General features: G+C 40.1%; 1 protein-coding gene across 1 annotated transcript in view; it reads left to right on the forward strand.

Moving 5' to 3' along the window:
* Window positions 1-17320, forward strand: part of LOC119008131 (complexin-2) — a 51244-nt gene that overhangs the window by 23383 nt on the left and 10541 nt on the right. Inside the window, exon 2 of the mRNA XM_037078201.1 lies at window positions 8744-8908. Within this exon, the coding sequence (XP_036934096.1) occupies window positions 8878-8908 (31 nt within the window). The 5' untranslated portion in view covers window positions 8744-8877. The remainder of the gene's footprint in view (window positions 1-8743; window positions 8909-17320) is intronic.

Genomic DNA, 17320 nt, shown 5'->3' on the forward strand with positions numbered 1-17320 from the left:
TCTGGGGACAGCCTGAATGCATGCTGAATACTGCGGCCATGTAAAAGAGCATTTTAACAACATGACCATATAGACAAAATAAGATTACGTTGACATCAGAGGTGTCACGATTTTAACTGAAACTTGTATTAAATGAGGTTTCAATTTTGATCATCAAAATGAAAAGCAGGATTTTTCCCAGTATTAAATATATCCAAATAAAGCACACAATACTGGTATGAGGGGGTGTATTTAATTAAGATAAATAGTCATTTGTTGTTGTCATTATTGGTCGATTTTGTTGCCAGCTGTTGAACCCGGACAGACAATAGGGACGTAATTAAAATGAAGTCATTATTTTCTGTTACTTAATTTTAAATTGAATAACTTGGTGTTAACTTGATCAGTTCTTTTAATGACTAATGTAGCCGACTCATAGATCATGTCAATGGTTAAAACGGTTTCTAAAGGAAAAACATCCAACATAACACTTATTCAATTGTTAAGGTGATTATCAATACAATAAATTACTTAAAGTTTGCATCTGTAAGTGCAGGAAGATGATCAGCTGACTGATATCAGTAGAAACTGATGCTTCAGAGATGTTGGGTTGATTTTCTTCTTCCTTTTTTGATTTATATGGAACGAGGGTTCTCTCAGGACAGATTTGAGATGTCAAACTTTGAAACAAACTCAGTTTCTATTGTTTATTGGCTGGTATGTGTTTTCTTTATTTTTGGTAAATATTTGAACTTGTCCAACCCAAACCTGCAAGAAGCCAGCTGGATAAAGTCAAGCTGTCATTTCAGTGTATATAAGTAACAATTCCTCTATAAATCCAGCCAGTTATACAGTGGGAATAATTTGACTGATATGTATGTGACTTCGATATTTATCTGCTACTACTTTTAAATCAAAATCTGTAACAAAATTGGACAAGCTGTGAACAAGCTGTGACATTTGTGTTGTTCTTGTCTTGTAGAGCGTAAAGCAGATAAAGTCCAGCAGAGTTTGAACGCCGTCATCTTTACTTTTATTTTTCTTTCTCAGGGTCAGTAAAACTCTCACAGTAAACAAGGTGGACAAACATTTTTTTTTCACTTTGTTCATGAAATTCTGTTTTCTGAAGGCACACAATGTTGCAAAAAGGCAGAAATCACATTTCTCGAGACGTTGGGACATGAATTAATGATGAAATGCTAACGGCGTCGCCTCGCTCTCAGACCTGCCAGGCGGCGACTTCACCGCAGAACCCTCATTATTTATTCATGTGACTTTGTGGTGATAAATTATTCCCTCAGCACAGACTGGAAGGCAGAGGAAGGATACATGACTGCATTTAATCTTTCTTCTTTAAAAGTGACCGAACCGCCTCGGATGTGAAATTAGGTTACACTGATGAGACTAATTCTAACTTGCATATTTTATGTTTTAATAATACTTAACATGGTTTATTATAGCTCACATTTTCTGCAAGTTTGACATAATGACAGATTACATATTACGTCATATCATCAGACGCGGTTCTATTTCTGCTTTGGGTCTATTTGATTTAGTATTTGGTAGTTACAGCCATCCTGAATATGAGTATGAACCACTGTTCATACTTCAGTTAAATCACTAATGTACTCATTTGTGGGCTTGGACATGTCTTTAGTTCTCTTTCATTAGATTTCATTAGATTCATTTTTAGATTTTTTTTTTCTACCTGTGATTGGTTACCATTGTTGTTCATTCAGCATCTAGTCATTAGTAGGGCAAGGAACATGCAAAGTTTGTAGTCCTGTGTAGTCCTGTGGACCACAGTAGTGTGTCTGCTGACAGATGAAGACGGAGCGTCCTGGTGGAGTCGTGTTAACCTGGTGTGAAAGCAGCTCCTGTCAGGGATCCATCTCAGCCCATTTGTCCAGATCTCTCTATTGATTTTCCCATTCAGGCCCAGTCGAGTGTCCCTAGGCTCAACTCATCAAACACAGGTTGAAAGGCTAGCTGAGGGCCAGTGTGTGTGTGTGTGTGTGTGTGTGTGTGTGTGTGTGTGTGTGTGTGTGACCACTATAAATAACTTTTGGCTTTTAAACATCTGTCCTTGAAACTGGTTATAGGGGAAAGCAGGGTTAGACCCATGATTTATTTGTCTTACTTATCCGACATGAATTCTTCCTCGAAGAGCTCGTCAGATCTGTTTTTTGTTTGCAAACATTCCTGATGATCTCCGTCGGGGACCAGGTTTCTGAGGGGGGTTGTCCTACATGGAAGCAAAATCTTTATATCAGTCTAGAGAACTCAGACTAACATGCTGACTGTAATTTGCGTCAGATCATTGCTGAACACTGTGGGTGGTGGTTAAACAATCATGAGAACATTGCGTTACACCACTAATGCAGTGAATCTATGGCGCTGATGAAACCACCAGCTGTTAATGCAACATGAGCAAACACTTTGTGAGGTTTCGGACATGATGGATTAAATCTTTATGGTTGATGAAATCTGCAGTTATGAGCTCATGAAACAGTTGAATAAGTTGATGGGTGTTGTCTTTTGGTATGAAGACAACACCCATCAACTTTTTCAACTGTTTCATCCTGGCCAGCCTGTCCAACCTGCTGCCGTCTGACATGAGATACAGAAGTATTCGCTGGCGTTCCACCAGACTACAGAGCAGCTTATTTCCTAAACTCATCCTCAACACTCCAGCATGATAACTAGTTCTTGTGTCACATAAATGGACTACAATGTAGATTTTGTTGTCCAACCCTGTTGAACCTGATCATCTTTTAATATATACTAGGCAGTTTTAAAAAGATATTATTAATAATATTATTATTACACATTTACAGTTAAAGGCTCATTATGCTAAAAGCTAGATATGGAGGGAGCCTTCTGTGTCAATTTTGTCCCTATTTCTGCATGTTTTTCTAAAAGCTTTTTAAGCTAGACCAGTGGAGCAGTACCTCTGCAGGGTAGCTGATTCAAGTCACGACCACAGGACAAGTTGAAGAAGTTTTAAAATCATCAATCAGTTTTTGAGGAGAGGTCATGTGAGTTGGTGAGAAGTTTTACATATTTGAATGATCTTATTTTGTCCTGGCACAGACACAAACAGGTGCCACAAAACATTTTGGAGGTGACTGGATAGGAAAAGTGGAGGTCCTTGCCAGGCCCATTTGACTCTAAGAGGTGCCCTCTAGTGGTTGCATCATGTGAAATGGACGTATCTATTTTTGTATGGAAAGGGAGTACAAATGAGCCTGTCAGAAATGTGTTTTTTCCACCATTCGCCTAACAGTAGCAGCCAGCACACAGAGACAATTGCATTCTTTTACACAAAGAAATAAATATCTTACAACTTACAAGTAACTCTGAAAATTTCACGTTTTTCAAAGGGAGTCTGGGGCACTTATCACAGGTGAAGAAATTGGTTGCTGTATTTGATAATCCATCATGGACAATAGTCTCTCACAAACACAGTATTACCTTTTTTGAGAAATTAATTATTTTGAGCAATTAACAATACGATATATAGAAAATGGTCAGCCTTTTCCTTTATAGCTTAAAATGAAATTCAGCAAAACTGGAGTAAGGATTTTTTGCATGACTGCAACATGTATTTTTTTTTTCTATTGTTTAAATAAATACAACAGGGATCCAGTGTGTGTGTGTGTGTGTCTGTGTGTGTCTGTATGTGTGTGTCTCCATGCTGGTTGTAACTCCTATAATGGAGCTGTCATCTTTGAACTGAAATCACACACATGTAAAGCCTCTCTCTCATTGCTTCCATTTTTCTCTCCCGCCAACACATTTCCTTTCGCCTGTCATGAACATGTTACGTCGTCAGGCTCATGGTCGTCCTCCCTGAGCCGTTCCCATCTCCGTCTCTGGCCGTGAGACTCGGAAACAACTTCCAATTAACTGGATAGGATCAGCGCGCCGTCCTGCCCAGCCCTGATAACATTATCCCGCGTCACGCACCGCTGCCAGCGCCTGGATTATGAAATTAAAAAAAAGAAGGGGCAGAAGAAGAATAAAGGCTGGTGGAGGATGGAAAGAAAATGGTTGGGTGCTGGGGGATGGTAGATGAGTGGAGGAGGTGGTGGGGATGCCCTTGGGTGCTGTCTTCAGTGATTGTATGGTATATTTGGCCCTGTGTGAAAGGGAGGGTTATGTAAGGTTTTAAAGCCGCCCCACTATCACCAGAATGGAAAAGTTCAGTATGCTGGAGAGCTGCTTCAGCTTCCAGTCCAACGCTAACCGCCCACTGATAAGCTCTTACATAACGAGGCAGCGCTCAGGCCTCTGGTTTCTGACGAGGATGTAAATGGAGGCAGGTAGAGTGACGCTCCTCCGTTCCACACAATAACACCATGATGAATTGTTCTAGTCTGTCTCAGATGGGGGATTTTCTAAGATTGTGTCATCCTGCTTCTATTGTGTTGGAGAGGCTTCAGTTTGCAGGTAGAGGCTGATGGAAAAGCACAAAAAGAGCAGAGAGATTATTATAATGCACCAATTTAAATATGTCACACACGATTCTTATGAAGCTGTCAAAAACAGAAAGCAGAAATGTCCCTGGTAGCTCACAGTGAACCATGAATCTGAAACTGACAGTTCATTCAATAAGAAGCTTTATGTTAGCTTGAACAACGCTTCTCGTAGGAGATGTGCAGGAGGAAATGCAGAAGAGCTGCTGAGATGCGAGTCCCTTGAAGTTATTTCAAATGTGTTTCCGGAGCAGATGTTAGTTCAGAAGTGGTTTCCATATTGTAACTGGTATTTTGCATTTTTTTTATTTGCTTACTAGACTAAATAAATAACAATAAAGTCATCATGATAAAAATATATATATGATATTGATAAAGGTGCTATGTAAATCAGTTCACCTGTATTAATCACTTCACAGTTTCTCTTTTGCTTTTGACAACCTGCTGACTGATTTTAAAGGGTTCATGTCCCAAAATTTGACCAAGAGTAACATACGTATCTGACAGTAACTTGTGTCACTTTCCTTACTTGTTCTTCCAAATTCCTACTTACTTATTTTCTCTTCAAAACTAAAATATATAAATCAAAGAGTTTGTTATTTGATATTTGTTTTTCCTGAAGTCCAAACTGAATTAGTGAAGACAGCTCTCAGGGTTTTGGTGCCTGCTGCAGCAATCTACAGCCTGAACTAGAATACCATGCCACTGAACAGCTTGAAAGCTATAGGGAAAGCTTTTGAGTCCAGTTAGTTGTTGTGGACAAATGTTGTATCAGATTATTTTAATTTGTTTTTTTTCTGTTGATTTATTGTTCTATCTCTGTGTTGCCGCCCTTTCTTTGTTAGGTTATCCTTGTAAACAAAATCTGTGATGTCAACTGGTTAAAAAGTGACTTTAGAGTAGAAGGTAGAGCATGGAAGTTTGAAACTTAAGGCCACTGATTAAGCTGCCAGATTTGACCAGCTGGGAGAGAGAATGTGTTGTTAGGGTGGTCCATCTGGCTAAATGGAAATGTGACCTAAAACTAGGGTCAACACTGGCAGTGTATTCAATTTGAGCTGTATGAAGAGTTTAACTATATTTACCCCATAACATCTTTAATGGTCTGTGCATCCATGGGCTATACCTGGGTGTGTAGTTTACGGTGTGTGTGCAAGAGAGATAAAGGCATCAGTGAAGTCATAAAGAGATGCAGATGTGGATGGGTGTTTCGTGTGTACATTGTTGGAACTGGAAGGGGAAAAGGCAACAAAGAGGCAGAGAAATGAGCAATAAATGAGAAAGGAAGAAGACAAACAAGGTAATTGGTATCAGAGAGAGGATCGAGAGATAACACAGAGAAAGTAACCAGCGATAAAGAGAAATTAGGCAGAAAGGAAGAAACCAGGGTGAGAGTGAATAGATGGTGGAAAAAATGGCAAAAACAACGAGTGACCTTTTCTATTTTGTCTAAACATAAAAGACATCACTTCAGAAACCGCCAAATAAAGATTTACAGCAGCAGAGAGCTTCCACAGAGGCTGCATCGCTGCCGGGGCACACTGATTGAAGATCATTTATTTTTACGGATTATGACTTTAATGTCAAGGTTGCAAAGTGAATGCCCTCAATACACAAGAGTGTGTGTGTGTGTGTGTGTTTGTGTCCTTTTCTTCCGGATGTCCTTGTCTGACAGCAGCATCTTTCCTTTATTCCATTAGTGTGTCCTTGAGTCTGTTTCTGTAATGATAAGAGAAATGTTCTGCTGCCAGACCGCAAACACCAGAGGCCACACACACACACACACACACACACACACACACACACACACGCACTGTATAATGAATGCTTCCCCTCGTTCTACTGTACAGTGATGTATTGATGTAAGACAGAACAAAATCAAAAGCCACGTGATGACAAGATGGAAGTTTCTTTTGTTGTTTTAATTGTTACTTTTTCTATTTCTTTCAGTTTTCTATTCTTTTTTCCCAACTCAAAAGGTAAAACGCCACAGTCTCACAGTTTTTCCCCTTCATTCGACTCCCTGGGAATGAGACGTATCTACATGTATATTCCCTTCCAATCAGGGGTCTTTAAACATGTTGTTTGCACATCACATTTGTTAAAAAAGAAAACAAAGAAAACCAACAATCTGAAAATATGTTGGAAAGCTTTTGTGCCCATTCATTGATCTGCTCATTTTGAATTTCTGGTAATGTATCTGTTGAATTTGTGGGCAAACTGCTGGGAAGAATGGGATTGTTTGTGTTTTCTGCAGTCAAATTCCCCACCCAGAGGGGAACGTTATGTCTAAATGGATTGATTGACACGTACAACATTTTGTGCAAGATTTGATTTTATAAGTCAAAGAACAGCAGATTAACTGGTCATGCTGGGCTGCAAAAACGGGGAATGATCTACAACTAAAGGGGCATTACTTACTAGGATGCCTGCACCGACTGTACCTGGTTGCAGCTATCGCAAATGTGATTATTTTTCATGATTAAAGAAAAGACACAAACTGTGCATCATTCTTCCATCTTTCATCCGTTTATTTTCTGCTGTTCATGTTTTGTTATTAATGATTTAATTTCTAAAGTTATTCCCTTCATTCTTTCTTACAGTAATGATGCTTCAGTACAGACGTTTCACCCAAGGCTCTTCACCAGACCTGGGTGTGTGTGTGTACAGCTTTGTTAATACTAACATTAATAATTCAATCTTTAAAATGCAATACTGTACGTAAATTCAGATTAAGTGCACTTGTGTGCACTCATACCGACACATTTAGATACACACCTATTTTTTATATGCATACACACAAACACTTTGTGTCAATTATCATATGCTGACACAGCTTACTCTCCTAACACAAGGTTAAGTGTGTTGCATTTTATTTATTTATTTATTTTTTCGTATTGAGTATATTTGCATTTCTGTTAATGAAATGTGTGTGTGTGTGTGTGTGTGCGTGTGTGTATGGAAATGAGGCTCTTCACCCCCTGAAGCACTTGGTCACAGTTACAAATGGATTGTCGTCCCGCTCGGCCTAGTCTCCCCCGTCGCCTCCCAGAATAAGCTGTGCAGCTCAATCTGCCAACCCATCCCATCTCATCCCGGCTCTATTCAGCTTCAGCAAATATTGGCGTAGCGAAATGACACCGGGCGCTGGGCGAGGGGAGCAGGAGGGATCTGCTTCAAAATGGAAATGGTGTTCTGGTTCGCCAGGTGCAATAAATGTGGAGGATTTCATCTTGGTTGACAGTGGCGCAGGAGAGCAGGTTATCAAATATATACAGGGACACAAAACAGGGACAATCATATTCAACATGAGCCAATGAGCAGCGAGGCTCAACCACAGCAGAATGATGAAGGCAGCTGCAATCCCCCTAACTGTATGAAATGCCCAAACCTAAAATTCAGAGGCATTAAAGGAAGTCAAATGAGGGTGGTTAATTTCCCTCCATGCTGCCTTCGTCCCAGTGTTATTAAAAGGCCGTCGTTCCTTTGGTGAAATAGTTCTTCAAGAGAGTGCTTGTATTCTACCATTGGAAAGATGGTCTTTTCTCATGACTGGGCTTACAGATGCAAATATGATGCAACATAACCAGAAAAACAACATTTCAAAGAATGCATTTGATCTTATTTTGTAGTCCATGTTGGTGTTGATAATATGGCTTCAGACGGACAAGCAACCTCACTGACTGTCTCACCTCGAATACCATAGTTTTTTGAATTAATGTCACATTGTGACATTCACAGTGCAGTGGCTTCTAAAACTGAGACAGTGCTTTTTCTCATTAATATTAATGAGAAAAATATGGCTGTGATTATATGTTGTTATTTCCCTGACACGGTACAAGTGTGTGTTTTTTGTGTGTGTGGACATACGCTGATTGTCATAACCTCCTGCATGTATGTTGGATGTGGTCAGATAATAGTGTGATGGATTTTAGCAGAACACAACCACATCGTTTCATTTACTGTGAAATATTTATGACCAGTCAGCGATAGAAGACAGCTGATCCGTTGGTACTGAGTTACAGACAGATAAGTGATTTGGAGCAAATGGCCTCAGTATTGATTGAAGTGCTTCCAAGAATAGGATTCCTGTCACAGAGCTGGGGAGCGTTAAGAAGATCCGATTATCTGCTGTTTTAACATTAAGTTGATCGGCTGTCTCAATACCTGCTTTATTGGAGGTCCGTTGTTGCATTTAGTGTTCTTACTTAATCTGCATGTATATATCTTAATATGTGTTTTCCATGGTTTGCTGCTTAATCGTTTCTCGTTTCTTCTCTTCTCAGGTCCATCAGAGAGTCACTGAATACTGAGGGGGAACTCGAGAAGGATCAAGACACCCAGAGATCTCAGGCTTGGTGGCTACATGCTCAGTTCTCTTTGGTTTTGAGATAAACATCTATACGAATCAGCAGGAATCATGGATTTTGTAATGAAACAAGCTTTAGGTGGTAAGTACAGCTGTTTCCTGTTGTCCTGTGATGTGAGAACAAGATGTAGTTATTGACAAGTTGGCTGACAGCCGAGGAACCCTGTGTCCTATTGTTGGCAAAAATCGGCAGCAGATATGAAGCATCATTTGAAATTTTAAAAGTTAAGTATTGGCAGTTGGGCCAGAGCTTGCCTCCCCAAGTGCTAAAAAAGTATAGATACCTAACACATAACCTCTCTGGAGTAGATTTGCTGATGGCAAGATATCTCAAAAGATAGATTTAAGACTGGAATCTAATTTGGTGGAATGGCCCGTGGTCTCTACACATGAACACAAGCATTGAGAACATTGTTTGTGTACACAGAGTTTGCTAAAAAGAAGGTTTTTTGAACAACTCACATTAGCAGCTGTATCTTCGGCGTGCAGACAAAAAGTGTCAATCCCCGAGTGACCTAACAGGAAGGCTTGAGGACCGGTGCACTATAACTCCAAAAACGAAACTACAGTAAATCTTAAAAGTGCTTCTTTCATTGTAATTATGCTTTTACACAAAGGTTTGACTCATATACATTCACAAAAAGCCTAGGTTGCTTTTTGGCAAGAGTTTCACTTTAAGGGCCATCCCGGACGGTCAGTAGTCACGATCTATAGTGTCATTTTTTCACTTACTGATTTAGATGCAGTTTTCTTTCAAACTGGGTGAAATTGCAATGAAACAAAACACACAGTATAGCACAAAGGGAAAAAAAAAATGGTATCAGTGTGACTTAATACAGTTGTATTTTGTATAAGTTCGTAGCCTTACCACTGGCTTTCATTTCCATCCCAGGTGCCTGCTCATTCAGTAAGATAACATAACATAAAACAGGCTATGTGAATGTTCTTGTAAGTGAGGGCCCCCCAGGGGCCAGAGGTCAGTGTCTCCTTAAATCAAATCATCTAGTTTCATCAGTTCGGTGACCACCAGCCTGAATCAAATGAGATTTATTCCTCTATAGCTCAGCCTGCTCTCTCTCCCTCATCCCCATCCCTCTTTTATTTAGCCTTTTCCTGTCCCCTCGGTCTTCTCACATCTCCCCTTTCTCATTTCTTCTGCTCAGTTTTTATTCCATTGATTCCTCCACGCTTTATTCCCTTGCTCTCTTTACTCACCTAAATCTCTCTCTCTTAAATTTCCTTCCCCCCTACCACATGTCTTCGTCTTTTCCTTCTTGACAGCGTGCTGTTATTACTTCTCGATCACTTTCCCTTCTGGAACTGTGGTACTATAATGTGAAAAAAACAAAACAAAAAAACAAAAAAACAAATTGGGCCAAATTATATTTGGATTAATTGGTTCTGGGTTTTGACTCTCCTTTGGTCCCTTTGGATCTGATCTCTTAGTTTCAATTCAATTTACTGTGTGCCTCTTTTAACACATTAAAAACTCTACAAAGAAGCTACATCATGGATTTTAGGGATTTGTGGTTGAGGTTACTATCTAGCCACTAGGGGGTGCTGCTTCTTTATTCACATATCAAAATCCGTTCCGTTCCGGACAAATTTAGTTTTGGTCGAAATGCTATGTAAGATTAGAAATCAGGAGACCAAACCATAACTGAACTGGCTAATTGTTGGTAGAAAAGGGCTATCAGTGCATTAAAAATAGATGAAAATTGTCTTCACAATTGGACTGTGAATGTACAACAATGGGAGGAAATTAAGAAGGGCAAGAAGAAAATAGTGTTGCTGTTTTAGAAACTTTTAAAAGGTCAGTTATAATTATTATTATATTACTTATAACCCCAGTATGAATAAAACTAACTAGTATTACCAACGATGAGACTTAGGCCTGAACTGATAAACTACATTTCCAGCCTGTCTTCCTCGTTTGTTGTTAGGCGGTGACCTCTAGTGGCCGAAGTAATTAGTATGGAGCAATGGAGAAAGTCAGCTCAAGAAGAATAAAGAGCAACAACGCAGGGTTGGACAACGTCTACTGAATTGGCATATAATGATGTCCACCGCAAAATATTGTGATGGTCAATGACGTTGTTGTTATCTCAAATTAACACAGGGTTCTGCACATTCCTAAACCTAGGATTTATTACGCATCTTTAAAACTCAATATTAATAAAACTAACTGGTACTTGTACTGGTACTAAGATACTAAATTACATGAAAAGGCCCAAGTCCAAACCTGATGAGAGACACCTATCTGAATTCTGATCTGGACCTGTCAGGTAATAAATCTGTACGCAAGCTTTCAAATTTAGACAAATAAAAGGACCTGAAATTTGTATTACATTCAGTCTGAACACTATTAGGCTCCATCGCTTCCTCCATCTCTGTCTTCACCCATCCATCCATTCCTCTTTCCCTTCCTCTGAGCTTTCTGTCGGCCTGCGATGGAACAATTTCCCTGCTCCCCATCACTTGATCCTTCTTTCTTTTCCAATTCACTCATCCATTCTCTCCCACAGGCTTTTTGCAATTTACTCTCCTCTATCTATCTCCATTCAATTCCCACTCTTCCCATCTATCCTTTTGTCCTTCCTGCTGTGAGCTGTGCAGATTAGGTCGTTTGCATTCTTCTTCTCTTAACACACAAGTATCCATTTATTCTTCATTTGCTTCCATTCATTTTCAGCCAAACAAACTTCATTTTCCTTCCCCTCTTTCTCCTCCACCCTTCCCCCTCCTCTGCATCTTATAGGCCGTATAGCATTTCACCTCTTCATCCAACCTCTCTCTATCCATCCCAGATCCAAGTGTTGTAATTTACCTTCTGCAGTGGTGCTGTCTAGTGCCGTGACCTTTTCTCCTGGAGCAGGCTGGCATTTATTTCATTGAGGCGCAGCTGGATGTCAATGAATACACACAGACACACACAGACACACACACACACACACACACACAGATGAAGTGTACCCCGGGCAATGGGAGGGCTGGGTTTAGGTGGGTGTGTCAGGACATCAATCAATCAACAACCCTGCAGTGTTCCTCATGCATAGACATGACTTGTGTGGACCGACCAGTTTGATTTTGTTCTAGCTTAAAATAATTTTACTGGTCTGTAATTTTGATTAAAGAGGAAATGGGAACTTTCACTAAATAAACTAGAATTTACTGGTGTTGTTTATTTGAGATATCTTGTGGTATTTGGTATGTGACCGAGACAATTCTAGAGAAGGATAAGTAGATTGTTGCGTTTCATTCACAAGTTGCAAAATAGCATTTCGTGTCACACACTGTCCTGGAGTCCTGGGCCAAATACCCACCCAAGCATCTGTATTTGACAACCTGGAAAAGACACTTGACAAAGAAACTTGTCCTTGTCGACTGCACCTTTGAAAATATTAATGTTGTGTTTTTCTTTTGTTTTTTGTTTTTATCAGAATGTACACATAATCTTATCTGGACACAAGCACACACAAACAGGAACACAACACATTCTGGTATGTCAGGACGAATTGCACACAAACACAGACAACTCCATCCACTCTGTCCAATTTAGCTGCACTCAAAGTTTTATCTAATTTAGCCTCACACACACACGCACACACACTTACACACACACCCAGGCGAGGCCTCACTAATGTCATTACATGTCAGACACCTCTTGAACATTTCATTGGTCCAGACTGAGATATAGATTTCAGCTGCGGGCCATAGATTGTAGTTACTGGTTGTTTAATTAGCAATCGGATTAATTAGAGTTTCCATGTTACGTTGCATTTATCAGTCCAGGACAGCAAGGTGGATCCATTACAATGAGCCATATATAAGTATAGTAACTAGTAAGGAATGTTTCTGTATTTGTCAGTCTAACACTGGTGTCAGGTAACTAAAAAGCTATATCATGGATTGGCAGGAAATTCAATGCAAACATTCATGGTTATTTGTTCAACATGCCAGGCCCTGACATTCCTCCAGAACTGTAATTAGAACTTCAATTTTAGTTAGCAGACATAGCCTGGATACAGGCATGTTTCCATGTTTACAGACACATTTCCATGGTAACCAATGTTTCCATGGTTACAGAAGTGTTTCCATGGTTATTGAACTGTGTTTCCATTGTTGCCTTTGTGTTTCCATAGCTACATACACGTTTCCATAGCAACATACACGTTTCCATGGTTACCAACATGTTTCCAAGGTTACCAATGTGTTTCCATGTTACGGACATGTTTCTGTATTCTATCTATATATTATTCCAAATATTTGATGTTATGAACGGTAAAATGACAAGTTGTTATGTTAGTTGACTTAAAACAACCTGTGCATCTGTGCTCATCTTATGCATCACAATTATTGCAAAATACGCTGAGCTAGCTATTTATGAAAATGACCCATTCTCCTGTCCACTCACAAGCTTTGATTAGTCCAATGTTCCTTCGACTGGCCAAAGCTATTGTGAAGCAGCCTAACACCAGATGTATCTCAATCACTAAGAATATCAAACATTTGGAAGGTAATTTGACAGTAGTAGTGTAAGCTTGTGAAAAACAGATCAGTTATATCTACATTTTTTGTATCTATATTTAGTGCCACCACATTTAACGACATCCTTCCCACCATGACCAACCTGTTGTTCAGACAAAATTATCATGAAGAGCAGGACAGACATTCTAGCAGATACAATGAGCCACTGTCTGGAGACTCTTACATGTTAAATACATTCGAAGATATTCTCTCTTATGTGTACTCTTGCACAAAGCCACATCTTAAATGAACAAAGATCAAAGTTAATTTGAACTGAGACTCTGGGACCTTCCAAGGATAATTAATTTAGTAAATAATATAAGGTGAAATATGTTTGTCATGGAGATATTGACTCTCTCTACAGCTTGTCTCCACACAGTTGCCATCAAAACATTTCATTTGGTCCCAATATGTACTTCCTGTCTGTCCTGCCTTCACCAGGATATCAAACACGTGAAACTTTTCTCATAAAGCAGCTCATATAAAAGATAATGTTCAGATAATCTCTTAAAGATCAGCATGAACTGATGCTGACCAGGGACCTTTTCATTTCCTGTGCAGGCGGGTTGACAAGGAGCAGACAAGGATGGGGTATAAACAGGAAGCCACAGGCAGGTTGATTAGTGCGCCAAAGACCCGACACAGAAAGTGCTCAAGAGTACTTTGGTAGAACATGTTGGTATGGGATTTGGGGCTTGAACAAATTAAAATATAGTGATGTAATCTGGCCCGAGATGCCTCCCAAACACCTGATCGATGTTGCCGATTGTTCCACCAGTCCAGGTGCCCATGTGACTTATGAGGGCGTAATTTGGCGATGGAGGTCGTCCATTATTTAAATGAGCCCCATTTTTCAAACCCCTCCACCCCGAACAAATTACCCAGCAGCACCGCCATCCATCTGACCAGCTGGAGGGGGAGTCAATGATCCATGCTTTGTCTCTCTGATTTCCTCTGTCTTGTGTTCTCCCACTAACCATCCTCGTGTTCTTTGTCATTTCACTACTCCTTCTTTCTTTCTTCACACTAACTCTTCATAGACACTTTATAAAGATTTTAATGAATACTGCAGAAAAGTAAAATATGAATCATGGAAGCCAGATTTGGAAAGAACAGTCTTTTGTCCCCGCTACTATCGGGTACCATGGTAATAAAGTGGCAACGTGTACATCAATGAGGACGATTATTGAATGTTGGTGATAATGTCAAGACATATAGTGTCTAACATGAACGTATAACACAAACTCAGTGATAAGTTGAAGTGTCAGAGTGCTGTGCTCATCTAGACACTGAGGAAACAACCCAAGAACGAAAGCTGGCGTTTGTTTTTGTCAAACATTTGACAACCTGGGAATGAGACTCGGTGATTGGTTGTCGGTATTCGGGCTGAACGCTGACAACCAATCATACACCGAACCAAAGCACCAGTACATACTGCTGATGGTCATCTAATTGACGAGAGTCATGCGGGAATGTTCATAGATGAGGGAATGTTTTAAGTTTTGCTACGTTTGGTCACATTTGCTGACTTCCTTTCTCTAATGTTTCCCCAGAGGATATAGTGAGAGGTGAGCAAATGAAAAAACACAGTTTTCTTGACCATTTTTAGATGTTTTAATGTGGAAATGTAAAGTGTTAAGTATTGTTTGAACCAAAAATAAAGTCAGCTATAGCAAACTCTGTAATTTTGAAAAGTTCTTCTAAATGTGAGGCCTAACCATGTCTGACATAATTTATTAGAAGAAAGAAAATTAACTTGGCTTTTTTTGTTAGACAGCATCTCACACATGGAGACATTTCTTGGAGGCTGTGGACTACAGATCAACTCTAGCTGCAAAAGTCACTACGGCATAATTTCATGTATTTGACAATTAGTTTCTGTCACAATTTCTCTCTGGGTTTCCCTCAGCCCGAAAGCAAAAATTGTTTTGCATTTTGCAAATATGCAGTTTGCCTTCAGTCCCTTTTGTAATCCATCATAATTCTCGCCGCCAATCTTTTTCTTGTATTTCATCCTGGTTATTCTTGCTCGTACTTCCTGTCCCTCACTGTTCACCAGACAATAGAAATCAGCCCTCCAGCAGGGATCCCAGTTTGCACTTTCAGATAAATATCATAGGATATCTTCAGATTGAGGGAGGCGCCGTCTGCACTCTGTGGCCTCGGCTCAAGATGATACAGTTTATTTAACCTTTTGGTATCGGAGGTGGATTCGCTGTCTGTGCACTCTGTGTTCCAGCCAGGCTGACATGACCCGCTCACGAATATCCTCCTTCTCCTCTCCTACAGTCCGTTACCGAAACCTACATCAAAAGATGAGAGAATGTAAAATACAAAAGACTTACAGGACACAAATACAGAACGTCCAAATGTCACTGTACTTGTAGTTTCTGCTCTGATCACCGTTTGACTGTTTGTTTGGGTGTCTGTTAATGCGTCCAAAGAGCTGTGCTGTATCTCCAGTGCTTTGAATTTAAAGCCTTTGTGTGTCAAAACCCCCGTAGCACAACTGAGTGAAGTAATAAGCATCTGGATGCACAATCAGAGGACTGAGGCCGTTGGAGCACTTTGCCTTGAATTGCCCATCTTTGTCTGCAGTGGAAATCTGTGAGCCGGCCTCTAATGGAGTGGCGGAGGAGGTGGAGGTGGAGATGGACAGGAAGGCTTGACGGGTCATAAATACAGTAATGCTTGTAAAGTGATGGTCGTGCTGTGACAGAATCGAATTATGGAAAGAAAATCTGCATGAAAAGAGGAGGAGTGGATCAAGAAAAAAAAAATCTAATTTTGTCTTGAGATCTCATTTTACTGGAGGAGAACTGAAATAAAAACAGACTGGGGGGGGCAGTGGAGGAAATATGAGAAGGACAGAGGAGGGGGATAGAGGGAACATGTGAAGGGTAGAGACTGATGGGACAAAGAGAAAATGCTTTTCTTCTCTGGAGAGTAGAGTGATGATCAATTTCTCATTTCATCCTCTGCTTTAGCACAGTCACTTTAGTGGCCCTGTGCTTCTGAAGTTGGCCCTGTAGTTACAGTTAACCCTTCAGTGTCACTTCTTGAAGCATTGTTTAAATGTTTAAAGAGTAAGAAAAGTTCGAGTTGGGCTGGTTGGATGGTTCACACACAGGACTTTCCCTCCAGAGACTGGGTTTGAATCCAGAGTGTGACCAAGAGTTACGTAAACTTTGATGATGTTACATGCATTAGTTATTGTGCGTAAACGTGTCTGAATGTAGTTATTTTAGTCCAAAGTACAACCTGTTACTAAGCCTAACCAAAGCGCAACATTTCCACAACGTTAACAACAGTCCAAAAGTCAGAGGTTATTAACTGTCTGTCAGAAAGCAGGATGATGACACAGCATAATCAGCACAGAATCATAAAGGGCGATCGTGACCCATTTCAGCTGGCTTCGATCCATCCTGCTGTCACCAATGATCAAAACCCTGAGATACTTAGACTCTGTCGCTTTAGGCAGGAGTTCAATCCACCATTTATACCACAGTGGAAACATAAATGGAGAAAAGTGCCCAAATGTAGCAAAATGAGCCCCTCTGGATACAGGCCCTACATGCGTTATATTTATTTTTTTCCCCAAACCGCTCTTCCTCGGTATTCTCACTAGCCTCCTCAAAATGAAGAAGGGGCTGTGTTTGATTAATATTTCATTTTATCCATGTAACATGCTATAATTTTCTTTAAGCTGCCAAGAAGATGAAACTTAAGGATGTGGTCTAGATCTCAGGTTCATTGGCTTCCTGAAAAATAACCCAGTGATGGATTATCATTATTTATTATTGATGCTTTATGATGGATTATTGATTGTGTATGATCACATATAGTCTATATGTGCGTGTACACATGCATTACAGCAGCCTGGTACATATGGTGTGTGTTGGTGTGTTTTAACACAACGAAGCTGACCTTAACCCAGCTCCCCGGCGAGTCATGGGGAACATTTCAC

The sequence above is a fragment of the Acanthopagrus latus genome, chromosome 18 (genome assembly GCF_904848185.1).
Source record: "Acanthopagrus latus isolate v.2019 chromosome 18, fAcaLat1.1, whole genome shotgun sequence".
Classification (NCBI taxonomy): Eukaryota; Metazoa; Chordata; class Actinopteri; order Spariformes; family Sparidae; genus Acanthopagrus; species Acanthopagrus latus.